At 39.4% G+C, this 16,113-nt stretch overlaps 1 protein-coding gene across 1 annotated transcript; it reads left to right on the plus strand.

The window, feature by feature from the left end:
* Positions 1–1,860: 1,860 nt before the first annotated feature.
* LOC145490762 (ras-related protein Rap-2a-like) lies at positions 1,861–6,933 on the plus strand. Its single transcript, XM_081469860.1, has 4 exons — positions 1,861–2,850; positions 3,385–3,441; positions 4,676–4,749; positions 6,514–6,933. Exons 1-4 carry the CDS (start codon positions 2,493–2,495, stop codon positions 6,931–6,933), a joined length of 909 nt encoding a protein of 302 aa, XP_081325986.1. The 5' UTR covers positions 1,861–2,492.
* The last annotated feature ends 9,180 nt before the right edge of the window (positions 6,934–16,113 follow it).

Raw genomic sequence — 16,113 nt, forward strand, 5'->3', positions numbered from 1 at the left:
CCGTTTTTTGAATCGTCTTAGCGCCTTTTATGACAGGCCACTTAAGAATTAACATTAAATCATGACAGGATGGGTGCTAAAAAGCTAACAAGGCAGAAAATAATCACTGTTCAATAGCGGAATTTTCACTGTCAGTTCATCAGCCCAATCGACAGGCTGAGCACTCCATTCAAAGGCTCAAAGCAAGCCAACTTCGGTATCGTTCGAAAAATTGTAACTGTACAAAAAAATGTAATCTCCCTTTTATTCCCTACGTGGAGCGAGAAGCGCATGTCTCGTCACGTGCGATCTGACTGAGAACTCGCAGTAAATTCCAGGTAAACTCCTGTTAAACTTGTTTGGAGTAAGAGGGTTAATACCGCATGCTGACCATAAGTTGTCACGTCGTCTGCACGTACTTCAGTAATCGACACGGATAAGCAGCAAATTATCCGATAACTCAGTCACTTTACGACCCAAATTTGAGGAGTGAAACCTCCTCTGGCGAGATAGATCTGTTCTTACATCTCTTATGAAACGAAGACCTTATTCAAAACATTCAGTTCAAAAGAGTCCTGAGTATAGAAACTTTCCCGGGGGGATACTTCCAGAAAAGTTGGGTGGGGGTGTGCGGCTCACTTCTCAAAACTCTTACCCTATTTATGGCCAAAATCTGGGTTTTTTGGTACCCTATTTATGACCTGACCAAAAATTCGATAGCCTATTTATGACCGTTGCTGCTGACACATTTGCCCTAAACATAAGTTATGAAGGGCTTTTGATGACGGTGTTATTGATAATAGTGAAAAAGTAGCTTCTTTTAAGAAACATACCCAATTCAAGACTAGAGTGCAGGAGTGCTAAAACTACACCCTATTTATAACCAAAATGGCCAAAATCGATACCCTATTTATGACCAAAACAGCTGAGAAACCCTACCCTTAGGGGCCGCACATACCAATATAGCCCATATAGGGGAGTACCCCCCGGGGAAACTTTCTAAATGCATCTGTCTTCCGCAAAAGACGGTCACGACCTGGAATCCGCTAGTAACTGAGTTTATTTAGGCCTCGTGAAAGACTACGTAGTACTAATGACAAATTATCACATAGGTTGTGATGTGGCAGGTCTGGCAGCGAAAGAGAAACTAAAATAATACTAGTAACTGCTTTTTTTTTTTTCCGCCGATGCTTCCTCCTCAAGGAAATGCCCGTGGAGTGTTAACGCATAAAAACAAGGTAGTACTCATATCAGAACTCGTAGCATAGATGCATTACACTTAACTGATTTCCATCCCTGACTGCAATTTTAGCGTTTTTGCTTTACACTTATAGCTATACATTATTTAAGCCTGATTATTTTCTCAGTTTGGTGCCGCCCTCTAGTTTAGCTCGAGGAGGACGTGCTCAAGCCGGTAACTCGATGGGTCGGGTCGCCTTGTGTACATATGATAACGAACTTCTGATTTGGACGTACTGTACTAACGTTTTAAAAGACTTGAAGGTAGTTGCTGTGTCAGCGCAATTAACCGTAGCGGAAAGGCCATCAAACCAGCGTAATTAGCTTACTATGTCAATACTTTGTATGAACAATTATAACTTCATTAAAGCCTCTGGGACACCGGAAGTAACACAATTGGCCGATTGAAAGCACGGAAGCCAAAAATACACACGATGTCTGCTAATTTGTCTTAACAGTGTAACAAAAAGATATCAAAATGCAATTTAAACGGCTTTTGAACGAATATATGCGTACTTTTTTCGTCGTTTTCTGTTGAATACTGACTCGATGGACTTGCTTTCGCGACTGACCAAAGGATCATTGCTTTTGAAAAGATCTCCTAATTCAAAGTCCATTTAACTAATAGTTTCATTTTCTTTAAAAGAATGATCGCTAACAGTAGTTTCTTTGCATATTTTACTCCTCTTAAATGTACCTTTTATTGTCTCTAAAGTTGCTTCCTAATAGTGTATTTGTTGTTCTCCATTACCACATATCCGTTAAGTCCATCATTGTCTTAGGAACAAACGCAAAGCATAATTACAATCAAGAATGGAAATGATGCGCATTTCCAAAGCAGGAGAAATGAAAGCTACACGCTTTTGTACTTTTGAGATATTTTTGGATTACGAGTTCTTTCACTGAGAATTCAGTAAAAGTCGTGACCTTTCGTAAAATCCATCATGCACATCATGACAAGCAAAGTGGTCGGTCTTTAAGCCCTGCAATGGATAGCACTGTTTTGACATTTGCATTTTCCATATTGTGTCGCAAAATGGAATGCGCAAAAGTGTCCTTTGTTATTCTAAGGAAGGATGACAATAAAACGCCTGTCAAATTGAACAATATGATCTATATATTGGCTGACACTTTCCCGAAAACCTCTAACCCCATCTACTTTTGCGCAGCAAAGAGACGAGGCCTTTACCGTAGCACACGAACTTTTGGGTGCACATCAGCGAGCTCAGACTCCATGGCGTTTAATTAGATGATGAAGTGGGAGTAAATACTTCATGTCGCTAAGACGAGAAAACACGGCTCCATCGCGAGTGTTTCATGGAGCGTCTTCGATGCGCCCGCCACGAACTTTTACGCCACCACAACAGCGAGCTCAAGGCCAACTTCCACGAAGAGGAAGTCTCGGTCTTGTCCAGTACTCCGCCGATAAAAAGCCAAATTATAGTCGGAGCAACAGCTTCAGCTGCGCTAATGACGACCTTAGTCCAGCCAAGTTAGACTTTCAGTCTCTGAAGAAACGACCAAGTTTATTGGGTGGCAAGCTGAAGTCTGGGAGTAGAGACACTGAGGGGGGAGGCCGCAACGAGAAACACTCTATAGTGATGTTGGGAGCGGGAGGAGTAGGCAAGACAGGTATCAGACTATTGAGATAACTGTGTTGTAATGTTCAGTGCTGTCAAATGCAACTTGGTGATTAGATCAGTCAGTGTGCAGTCGATTGTTCGCTTTTTTTTTGCCTTGGCCCCTCAAGAAGGGAATCCGGTTTTATGCAACATTTGAGACGAATCAACAGATTAACCGCAGATTAAACCATACCGCGCGTGACTGTTGAAGGGTTTTGAGAATTAACAGCATAGAGCTGCTGCCCTTCATAACATCACACGGAACGTAAACTTACGTAATCCATATATCTCGTGCAAAATCAGTTATTGGCTTATGTCCTAGATTTCTCAAGGGATTCCACTTGAACCTTTTCTCTCAGGAAAGTTGATATAGATATTTTTCCTCGCCTTAACTTCTCCCCTGCATTGGAAGGTATAGATACGTTACTCTAGATCTGTTATCAGAATGTATATAATTTGTCGGCTTTAGTAAATCTTTCATAAAGCGTTTTGTTTGATCAACGATTAATGCGACTGACATATTTTTCTCTGCTTTGTTTTTCAGCTTTAGTGGTTCGCTTCGTGACTGGTCGATTTCTTAATGAATATGATCCTACACTGGGTAAGGAAGAAGTTTATTTAAAACACTCCAAATAAACCTGTGAGCACTCCTTTGACGCGACAGCCGGAAAACCGGGATAAGTTGGTGTCGGTTGATTTAATTCCCGCCAGGTTTATGTACAAAATAGCTTTGGAGTGATGATTTCTTTAGCAGCTAGTTTACACGTGTAGTGGCGCGCGCAGAGCTTAATAATGACAACAATGCTGGTAGCAACTTGAAAATCCATCTAGTTCTAAAAGGATTTGTGCTCATCTAGTAAATGCGGTTGTTTGATGCGATCAAACAATTGTTTAAAAGTAAATCGCTTTGTATTGTAATTTTAATGTACTTTCGATTCAGTGTTTTCTGTGTTACAACTTGCGCTTGGTCCAAGCATATAAAGAGTTCTATCCCAATTCCTTCGAACAGTTTTTGTTTTCCCCTGAGAATTCGAAATAGCGAGGTTCAATTGTATATCTTTTGAAACGTCGGAACGTCGAGTGTTAAATCTTTCAGTAAGTTTTTCAACTGTATATGGATACTTAATAAAATCTCATTAGTCCTCGCAGAGTCGATGCGAGTGACGAGTTGATCTTTCCGCTGATCACGTTGAGGTTGAAGTTCCGATTATGCCGCTGGTTTGAGTTTCGTCCATAAATCATGCCTTTATATCTGCTAAGTACCGCCTTTTTTGTTGTTGTTTAATGAAAACACTGATTTCAAAGACCTGTTTGCGGCTCTAATTGTGCACATGGGGCGTCAATTTGCTGACATAGCACGGGGGTACTCCTGTAAATTTCGGATAGGTGTGTGCCGCGAAGGGTCTTAAACCCTGACCTTATTTAAGGATGAAGCAAACGCAAATTGATACCCTCTGGACAAACCCGAAAAATAACGCCCTGTTCAAGGGAAAAACAAAGCTAAAAATGGCGTGTAGGGGGGAGGGGGGCAGCTTTTTTTTCTGTTCTGTAACAATGGAAGCTTAGCATCAAGCAGAGAATTTGGTTTTCGTTTGGCTGGGCATTTACCCACTGGAATTTAGCTGATGCAATTTAAGTACCCTAAGGGCAAAACTGATACACGTACCCTATTTAAAGATTGGGAACCTCAAAAACCCTACCCTATCCTGCGGCACATACCCATATAGCCAATATATGGACCTACCCCCTCCCCCCCCCCTCAACGCATAGCACTCAATGCATGCGTGACTGAACTTCCTCCAGTTGCAAACCACCCAAATTTGTTCTTTCTTTAGAGATGGTGTATGAGAAAGCCGTGCCCATTGGAGACAGCACCGTTTCGCTGGATATTCTGGACACTGCTGGCAATGTAAGCAGCTAAGTCGCATCTTCTTTGATCCTTTAGTTGATTGTTTTAAAATGTTTTGCCTTTGAGTGCGAACAAGAAAAGTAAACAGCATGTTTTGCCGACCAAGGGGTTCAGTTTACAGATAATTTTGCCGATAGCTCAAGATGAAATGCGATTGTAAATCGGAGATCCTTTGAGATAGCGAAAATGTTAACACCTCCAGATTTGTCACCAAGATCAGTGTAGCATGCAATGCTTTTCAGTGATAAAATGTTGCTCGATTTCTTTTAGAGAATTTTTGTTGATTTGTGGTTTATATATAAGTGAAGAAGGTTTTCCTAAAAACTGTCTAAACTCCCATAAGTGGTTTCTAGGCTGTTATAGATTGTGCTAGCATGTTTGCCAAAATTTGAGAAGACTAGTATTATTTTCACCACTGCTAGTATGATCCGTATATTTTGACAGGCGCGTGGACTCCCAAACACACTTTAACGTTGTTCGATGTTTTAGCACCAGTATTTCAAGTTTACTGAGCCCGGGGACTGGGGCCTACCGGAAGTCCCATTATATACCAAGTCGTTCCCATTACCTCTCATAGGCAAGGCTACAAAATGGCGTCAAGCACGCCAGCTGATTCGAGCGAAAATTAGTAGAAATATTGCATCTCTGTCAGAGAATTGACGGGTCAGAACAAGCTACAATTACCAGCTAACAAGAATAAACGTCTTCTAATGAAAGAAAAATTTATTTTGGACTTATTTGCCATGTTTATAAAGAGTGCAATTTAAAAAAAAGTAACATAATTTTAGCTTAATTTGCCCAGAAAAAGAGCAGTGCTACTAGAATTATATACCACTTTTACTAACACAAAGCCAAGTGGTTTCTCTTAGCTTACGATCGAAATAAGATGAACGACCGAGTGTCCCTTTAGGAGATGCGTTGGGTGGTGTCTATTATACGTTGTTATATTCTCGCATTTTGATTGGTTCTTACTTATGGTCTGTTGGATCATGGAAGAGAGACCCGTATATGACGTCATTAACATTTTAATGCTTCTTTATTATACAAAACAGATAGATTCCATGTTACCGTGCGTCTGTTCAGTAATAAATCACGGAAGACGTCAAAATGTGGTAAGAACATCAGTGACACACTCGGCTATCGCCCCGTGTGCCACTTATTTGCTCTTGCCACATTTTGGCGTCATCTGTGATATATTACTGAACAGATGCACGGCAACATGGAATCTATTTGTTCACCGCAGTTCGGACAGGCAAATCAGGGATTTACGTATACTTCGAAACCACCGAGTTTCATAGGTTACAAATGATGATTTCCATAGTTTTAGTTTTGTCCTTTAGTTTTACTCTTGCTGGTCCTGCTGGTGAAACTTAAATATGCTGACGAATTCGTTGGAAACTTGCTGATGAGATTTACTAGTAAATATGCTGACGAGTTCGTTGGAAATCTCGGTCGAAATTTCCCAGTTCACATTTCCAAACTCGCCGGTTTCAGTTTTCGTTCTCGGAAAATTTTCTTGTGCTACGTTACAAGTTAAGTCATTTTTGTGGTCTACAGTCACTTCGTACATAATTCTTCGACCAAAGAGCGCTTCAGAATTCTTTTAGTCATTGTAAAATTTGATCGGACAACTCGAAGTCGTGCAAACTCTCTGAGTACATTGACAGAGATTTGCAAATAGGACGAACAGACGGGAAAAGTTGATTGCAAAAACTATTCTGGTGCAGTCTGAAAATTAATTTTTTTTTTTTCTCTATTATACAGGCCGAAGCTTCTTATATAAGGAATGGCGAGGGATTTATTGTGGTGTACTCGATTAACGATCATTACAGCTTTGAGGTGGCGAGGCAAATGATCAAACTCATCAAGGAGGTCAGAAAGCCGGAAGGAGAATGCCAGGTGCCCGTTATACTGGTGGGAAATAAAAAAGATCTCCGGCGAGGAAGAAGTGTCAGCAAAGAGGAAGCCAGAGAGACGGCTAGCGAGTTTGCCTGCTCGTATTATGAGACTTCTGCTCTGACCAACAGAAATGTTCAAATCGTGTTTTTCAATATGGTCTTCCAGGTCAGATTCACGAAAAAGACCCGGCAAAAAAGCCAGGGGTCTTCGGGTAACAATGGATTCCTGAGCTCCGTGCGTCAGTTGTTTAATCACAGTAGGAGAGGAAGCCTACCCGGATGGTGATGGAAACCCTGAAGTTTCCTGAGAAATCGTTCTGGTACAGACGAGGCCATTAAGCTTTGGTCAAATTTTAAGAAGAACAATAGTAATACTAGAAGTAGCCTGCGCACTAGGCGTTTTGACTGTCGCCTCGATTTTCGCGCGGCCAGAAGTCTGGTGAGAAATCGTTCGGCTCTATTACATGGGTGCTGTACTAGGAGGGAGCTTTTGACATGCTTCGTACAGAGGCAAAGAAAACAGGACCTATTTTCTGGCTTTAAATAGATTGATTAAGTTTTAGCACGGCTTTGACGCTCGAAACCATACAACAAGCGCGCTCGCTGAGGAAGAAATATAAGCTAGTATAGGGCCTGGCACAGGGTACGCTAACTTCACCCGTAATTTCTTCTCTGAAATGGTCGGTGACCCCCTCTTTTCAATTCATAGATCACTTCCTTTCGGGATTTTCTCTATTTTAACAAAAACAAAAAAAAATCTGTACGTGAGAAGTTTAAAATATTTCGCTTTTTCTGCTCTAGAGGGACTGAAGTTTTCTTCAAATGTCGATGGGCATGACTAATATGTATTCTTGCTAAGGTTATTCTATCTCAAAGAACGGCATCAGCTGAAAAGTTTACTTAACAGATAGTTGTGATGCATTGAATACGTTTACCTCATCTAAATTTTACTAATGTAGGTTCTTTTATTGTTGCTTGTTGTGAGCTAAGATCGACTTGAAATATCGAAATATCGCATGGTCTTCAATGCGCCTTACCTCCAAAATGACCACGGTGACCTGCCACTTTTTTCGTCTTTCTAGCAAAAGTTGATCTTTACCTTACTGCCATGGCAAGTTTGACAAAAAGAAGTGTTCGTGGGAACATTTTGGGCAAAAAAACAAACAAACAAACAATAACAACAGCAAAAAGCTTTAGTTTCCTTGGTTTGAAGAAAATATTTTTTACAAAGTTTTATAATACTAGAGTTTTAAATTTCAAAATTCATTCATTCCTTCACTCACGTGGGAACTACTTGTTACGCAGGCTATATACTGTAAAAGCAAATTAATCCCAGAGCTAGTCAAGAAGCCTGCTGAAGCCGTACATGCAAGATCAATTTTTGTTTACTACCTGATTGACCTCATACATATTTACAGATAGTGGTTATAGCATGATTATGGTGGATGAGATTTATAGAACCAACTATAGATAAACCCAAACGCAAAACCAAAACACACACACAATAACATTCGTAAATGTTGCGAGAAAGAGTGCGCTATTTAAGCAACTCCTAAGAAAAGTAGGGAAGGTGATTTAGTTGCAGGAATGGGTGCTGTGCAAGGGCAAAGCGTTCGGCAAGCTTCGTACACAGGCAAAAAACGAGCATCTGTTTTGTGACTATAAATTGTTTGATTAAGTTTAACGCGGCTTTATCACAACGCTCGTAAACTCGCTGCTACGCAAAAATGTGCAAGCAAAGCAATTGCGAAAACAGCTAAAAACTAGTAACGGGTATTTATTTATATGTGTCACTGATGTTAAGTCGCAGCGACCATGTGTTGGTGCACGAAAAGAATTAAATTTCCCTTCTTTCCTTAAGAAATAAATTTTACTTTTATGCAAGTAGTCCTTAATTATTGTTTGATCGAGAGCACCAGTAAAGTCGCCAGTAAAAAGTATTTGTATTCACTCATTTCCGCAGGATGAATCGATTTTTTACGGAATATCCAGCTTGGATAATTTTGTGATGTTTTCTTGGAAAGTTATGGCTCTGGGCAAACAAAAACAAGTTGCTTGAAAAACTTAAGATGTAGGAAGCCAGATGATTCACACCCGCACCCAGTACGACACTATGGCGCGAAAAGGATAGATAATAACTGAACCACGATAAAATAGTTTTAACTAAAATTAGGCCTTTTAACCCTTAAAACACAATCCTAAAAATTTTTGATCGCTTGGTAATCTCGTTTTTTCAGAGACCCAGGAGCAGAATAAGCGGGACAAGAGCAACTGCCAAACGTGCGAAAACAAAACAAACAAAAGTTTACAAGTTTGCATCGCTTTCGCCCGTTTCTATTCACTGCCTCCTGACCCGGCTATCTTCCCCTAGGTCTCCGAGGAGGGTAGTCTCGTTACCCTGTCAGTGATAAAACTCTTAAAGAGGACTAGCCCCTGCAACAAGTCGCGGGGACAAGTTCCGTCGTGTGAACCGGCAGTCTCTGCTTCAAAATCTAGTCGCAGGGACCAACTTTGCTCCTTGCGACTAGTCCCAGAAATTCAAACCAGTTTGAATTTTTAGGACAAGTCCCTGAGACTTGTTCCTCAAAACGCTTCGTGTGAACTGTTCGTGGGACAAGTCCCTGCGACCAGTCCCTTCGTGTAAACTCTTCAGGGGACTAGTTGCAGGGACGAATCGCACGGAATAGTCCCTTAGTATTGAAGAGGAGACAATCAACTCTTCAAGTTAATCTCGCGTTGATAGCACTCAAAACTTGTAGCGGCACGAGTAGTCTTTGGGAAGAGAACACAAGTCTGTTCATTCTCTTATAAAATATTTTAATTCTCCAGTTTGATTCTGGTGTTCGAAGTATAAGTTTTCTTAACTGAATTATGTTCGTCGATTTTACTGCTTTTCTTGTCAGTTCAAGAGTTTAGCGATGCGTCTGTGGTCACGGAATATCTCTTAGTTGTCCAGTGCCATCTGTCCCTGCTTGGAAATATAATGACAATGTAACCCGTCAGTATTCATCTCTTCATTATCATTATTGTTCAGTGTTGCCTGATTGTGTTCAGCAAATGATGTACAGTGTGAAGAAATACGAAGAGAGACAGTTTCTAGTCTACAGAAGTGATTTAAAGGGACTTGTGTAAATGGGGCGTTAGTTTGCCATGTGGCTAATTGTGGTAGTTTTCAGCGTACCAGAAGAAGACGATAAAGTATTGTAAGAGAAAAGGAAGAAGTTTTACCACTGTCGTCAGACTTCCGCACTTGTAAAAACTTTGTAAAGAACAATATTGTTGTGCCAGCTCATTAAATCCACGCCTAGAAAGATTACCCAAAAAGAAATGAACAATAATAATTTAGGCCCAGTTCAGACGCCGAACGTTTCATGAGCCGAACCAAATATATTGAATTAAGTACATGAAAAGTTCGGCTTCTGAATCAGTTAAGAACGGCTAATTGAATTTGGAATGGCCCAGCCGTTCTTCCCGCCTAGCTCAGCCGGGAATTTCGGCTTTGGAACGGCTTTGATTCAGACGTCGAACTTTTCATGAGCCGAACCTAATGCATAACTTATTATAACGTATTTTACAAGCAGTTTTTACTTTGCCTGAAAATCGCTGACATTTCGATGTGTTTTGGTTTAAACTAAATAAAGTTCGGCGAATTAAGTTCGACGTCTCAATCAACAGGTGTACTTTTGATAATTTGGGTCGGTCCAAATTCGAATTAAGTTCGGCTCATGAAAAGTTCGGCGTCTGAACTGGGCCTTAGCCTTTTGTTTACCATCTATATTAGCGGACAATTACTGGCACCAGCAGAGAGCAGCTTCCTGAGGTATGGTGGCGCTTATGGTCTTTGAGTCCTTTTAAAAGTGTTTTCCGTCGTAATGTGCTGAACAGGTTTAAAAAGAATAAATTAGATCATACTAATGAACCATTCTCGTTAAGAATAAAATTAGGTATGTAAGGCGTGTTGTCTCTAAACAAGAGCTAAATGAAGTTTAAACGCACCCCTGCTGTGCCTCACTGAGCCTTTAAAACGCTTTATTTTCGTCTGTTAACGTATAATACGCGTACCAACAATAACGTTTGTGACAAAGACATTCAATAACCAGTGAAAAACTTGGAGAAACATTTCCCAGTTCTTTTTACCGTAAGAACTAGGATTTTGTTTTCTCGGGTGAGAAGCATGTGTCATTACTTATTTCTGTGAAATAGAACCACTCTCTTACATAGCAAACTGGTACTTGTGAATCTCTTTCAAGAATTTGTCAAAACTTGATTTATTCACTGAATTTCGGTACTTTGTATAAAAACAAAAATTAATTACCCAGCTGTAAAAAGGGACAACAAAGACACAACATTCGGCATAGATGAACCAAAGCCAAATCCCTAAAAGTGATAACGGGTTTCCTACTAAGAACAAAACAAAACAAAACAAACAAACGATCCCAATTACTGTAAGAGGTCGCCAAACTAGTTCAGCGTCGTCGGTTACCCACCTCCTAACCTCGTAAAATTGTCCAGAATGCAAATTTGAGGCACAAGAAAGCTTAAAACAAGACACTGTACAAAACCCTTATGCTGAGCACATGGTAACAGGTAATGACACGCGGTATTGCGGAAAGAAAGAGCACTTCATCCGTCGCCGGAGTGTCGAAAAGAAAAACGATTAAGGGACGATAAAAACAAAGGATTTTTGTAAAATGAATTCAAAACAAACAAAGGACAACAGAGCGTGTCCTGATACACCCACAAACACCGCAACATGTATTTAAAGAGGTCTGTTTGGGCATTTGCGAAAAGTACCCTAAGGACGAATAGTTAGGTGTCGATCCGTCTTCATTATATGGACTCTTATGTGAGGAGCTCAATCAAATTCATTTGTGAAATACAAAATGTACTGGGTGATAAAACTAATAGTTTTAAATAACATAAACAAAAAAACCGTTTTGCAGGCGTCGTCACGAAGTCTGTAACATGGTGTTAAGTGGCCAACAAACGGAGTTTTACTACGAGAACAGTGATCTCGCGATTATTAATAGCACTGAAGAGACACTTCGGTGGTTTTATTGTCATTGTGGTCAACAATTATCAACTGTGTTAAAGGTAGGCCATTGTCTCATTGCATAGAACGAAACCTACAGCAGACTATCAATTTGCCAGCATCCGCGAAATTTTATTCTCTTTGCTATCATAAATGACCACCCAAGTCTTGCTCTGAGTGAGGGAAGTTCAAGAATCACGATATAAAAACGTGATGGGTGAAAGACGACCATACAACTAACGGTTTCAAACAGAACAAGGAAAACTGTTTCATAGACTTAGTGACAATCAAACGGTGTTTAACAAAGGGAACAGTGTTTGTGATTGTTTATAGAACTGAAAACTCACTGGTGGTTTTGTTGCGGTCACAATGTTCAACGTTAATTGTCAAGGAAAAAGATTGTCCTTCTTTCACAACAGGCAAAAGATTGTCTTTGTTTCACTACATAGAACGAAACTCATGGCAGGAGAACAATTTACCAGTGAAGTTTTGAGTAATTTTCCCTGTTTTCAAGAACTCACTTCTAAAAATCTAATTAAATTTAACAATGTAAAGAGTCTTAAGAACAGAATCTATCGTGCTCCGGGTCCCGGGGATAATGCGGGACGTGGAGCGTTAGGTCCATGCTTTGTAACTCTTTACTGAAATTCTCACACTTTCACGCGTTGCTTCATTTTGTTGTCACGATTAGCATTTTTCTACTTATTATGAATTCAACTAACAGCGCTTTGTACATTAATTAACTGAAGATGGCAGTAGGTTCTGTCGAAACTTGTCTTTGAAACTTAAAAGTTTTGTCTTTTTCTTTAAATTCTTGACTTGCCTTCTATTATCAAGACCATTAACACTGATATTTATATGATTTTATCAATGCTATCTCACCAAAAAAAAAATAAAATAAAACAATAATCAGCAAAACAATGAGCGAGTTTCATTATCTTAGTTTAAGACAGCAAACGGAATTTGAATAGAAACTGGTTATTCATTTAGAGGTACGTAGACAATACGTACGCGTTTGCAACCGGAGCTTTAGTCCTTAAGTGTAGAGACCCCTCGTATAAAGGCCGGAACTCCGCGGCCTTCCTAATTTTTCCATGCTCATCATACATATCAATTATCTCGCGGTGCTCGCTGATAATTAAAAAATTATAAATCAATAACACAATAGAGCATAGTTTTATTGCTGAAGTTATCAATATTTTTCACAATTTTGGGATGCGTAGTTGATACCTTATTTACTTATTTCTCTTTTTCACTTATTTATTAACTATTATTCAGTTGGTAAGCTAGTATGTTTCAACTTTGATACACACGATACCTAAATTGGCGAGTTTGCATGGTAATTGAGAGAACCAATGAATCACTAAATGGTTAAATGCTTTCTTTCGAGAGTCAGACTATAGGTAATATAGCGGTATAATAACTGTCAGTATTGATAACTAAATGGAGTAGCCTTAATCTCCTGCTGATCTGGATATCAAAACCAGGCGTCCGAGCTATGAATAAAGTACGGTAGCCCCTTCTCACACATGGTTCACCTCGCACTCTGTGAATAAATTAGGCGTGTTATTGCTATTCCAGTTTATCAGTTTATCTGACAGCTGAACAATATAACCCGTCAAAACAATCCTGCTGTATTACTTCCCCGGTCAGAATTCCCAGCCAACGCGAAATTTCATTCTCTGCTCGTATAGAGTTGTAGGCGTAGCTATCAGTGCCAAAACAGGCTCACTTGTAGCTTGTCATAGCTAAACTGTCCACCAACGTGTTGTTGCGGGGGAAGTCTAAATTGTCTTCACAAAATTACGCCCGAATTGATAATGGAACTGATAAGGATTTAAGGCTAGAGGACTTCTTGCTTTGTAGTATTGTTTTAAAAAAGAGACTGACCCTGTCTCATATGCAAGTGTTTACTTTGTCTTACAAGAAAAAAAACAAAACAAAAAACAATCCAATTTAAAGTAATTTAGTAATTAAAGACATCCAGTTAGAAGTAGAGTATTAATTGAGGTGAACAGTGGAGCGGAAAATGTGTACCCGATATTACTGAATCACAATATTTGTGGGTTTACTGTTGGCCTCAAGTGTTTAGTATGGACGGCAGAAAAGAGACAGTAGACGGTGATAAATGGAAAACACGCTGATAAGAAAAGCACGTGTACCTGTGACATCGTTTTTAACCTTTTTCTCGGAGACAATCATCTCGAAAAATAAAAACGTTGTTGAATACATGTCTATAAGTATTGGTCTAATGGTTCTTAAACCAAGTCTGTAGTCCTAGTTTTACTTGAAAGTAAAATAAACATTGTTTGAGCAACAATTTAAATGTACCCTTTTGTCTGTGTAAAAACAACGTGGTTTCACTCTTTTCGCAGTGTCCTCTTTCTGTTAGCAAACAGAAGCTAAAGTGCAAGCAGGTTTTTTTTATTTTACTCTTTTACAGACGCCACGTTGAGGCGAGCACATTTCGGTGTCTGTATAACAGGTACTTTTGTGCTTCATTCATCGCCCATGCATGGAAAGATCTTCAAGCACGTTTTCTTTTGTTGCTTTTTTAACTAGCGCTCAGCAATGGGTCAAGCAACTTCATAAGAAACTCGAGCTTTTTGGAAGGAAACGTACAACATTCTCGCATTCGGCGCTGTTGGCTTCGAAAGAAAGCTATTGCGTGACTAGAAATCTTCTACAGGTAACCGGCACAGTGTCCTACATGGTGAAACCGCCATTAGCGTTTTAGAACTAGATCCGTTTTTCTTAGCTTCGAGGTTTTACTCTTCTATAAGCATAATAAAACCAAATATAATCATTTAATCCCTTAGCTGTTTGAGATGACAGTGGGTGAAAGAACATAATAGAATTGGTTATTAATGGCGTACCTAATGCAAGAGTACACATCATCTACGTTTATCTTTCGACCCTAAGACCGAGAAAAAAAAATGAATCAATTTCTTTATAAACAGCTTTATAACACTATTTTAAGACAGAATAGTTCCTCAAGCTAGGGGTAATGAATTCCGAGTCATAGTTTTTTTAAACATAACAACTATAGGTGGAATTCTGGCTGCATCTACACTGAGTTCAAAGCAAGATCGCGAAGGAGGTTATATGAAAAGCATTTTGACACTGCCGTTGCTATGTTAACATTGGGCACAAAGAGAAGAAAGAACGCGAGTGTCATTACCGGTCTCTGCAGTGTTCAATTCTTTACAGTTCAATAGTTTTTGACCAAGATGGTCTCTTTATCGCCTCTTTATGGCCAAACAGAGGCAGACAACAGTAGCGAAGAAAGCGTAATCTGTCTTTTCTTCACTTTTTTTTACACCTTAGCTTCGAATAACAAACCCTTAGTTCAAGTACATGGTAAAAAATTATCATTTATTAGCGCCAGATGAGAACACTTCGCAGTATTCGTTCTTTTTATTAGACTATAAGTTTGCCTAAATACTTCAATTTCCAATAGGAATGATAGATAACGTGTAACATTTGAACTACTAAAAAATGAACTACTTCTTGATTTGAGACTGGACAAGATCCATTAAAAAAATACAATAAATTCATCGATCGGTGCTGAGGCAACAACAGGTTTTGAGTGAAAACCGACACCTTTCCTAAAGCACGTTGTTTCAGTATTTAATTTAAAGGGCTTCTAAATCGCTCTAATTGTGTAATTTTCAAAAGAAAATGTTCTTATTTGCATGCGTAGTTGCACGTGTAATGAGCGAGCTGAGGTAAAGTCCAACGGATGGTGAGCATGTGCATCACGTGAAATATAGCTTGGGGTCTTGTCATCATATGATACACCACCAAACTCTTAGAAGTAACATTAAGTGGAATGAATGGTGATAAGTAACGAGTTTTAATGTTGCTTGAATTGTTGTTTATAATAAATAACTTTGTTACCTGAAGCTTGATTGCCTTTCGTACTTTGGATTTCTTCTCACGTTTGTGCGCAGTCTTAATCTATTTTACCCAGGTAGTCTATGCTTTGCTGAAGTAAACTTCATTTCCGAACCAATTTAACTCATGACAAAGAGTGACAGCAGAGCTTTCTTCTCTTTCGAGAGAGATGATCCAACACTGACACGCATGCGTTTTACAGCAACGCATGCGTACTAGGCAAAATCATGTATTTTTTTTTTAAGTTTGAAGAGATGCTGATGTTTTCATTCACCGCGTTTTATCGATATTTACCGCTTATACTGCCACAATAAATCTCATTCATTCTGTATTTTGTGGATTAAACGTCCCTTCAATGGTCAGTGATTTCGCGTAGCACGAAGCCAGTGACGTTCGTCGCTTAGTATGAAAAAAATAAAACAAAAAACACCACGTAGTGTTGTGTGCTATTTGTAGAAATACCTAATATCAAGTCAATAATATCATACCGTATTTGCGCAGCTTTATGCAATAGAAAATCTAAAGATACATATATGA

This window comes from Orbicella franksi, chromosome 6 (genome assembly GCF_964199315.1).
Source record: "Orbicella franksi chromosome 6, jaOrbFran1.1, whole genome shotgun sequence".
NCBI classification, from domain to species: domain Eukaryota; kingdom Metazoa; phylum Cnidaria; class Anthozoa; order Scleractinia; family Merulinidae; genus Orbicella; species Orbicella franksi.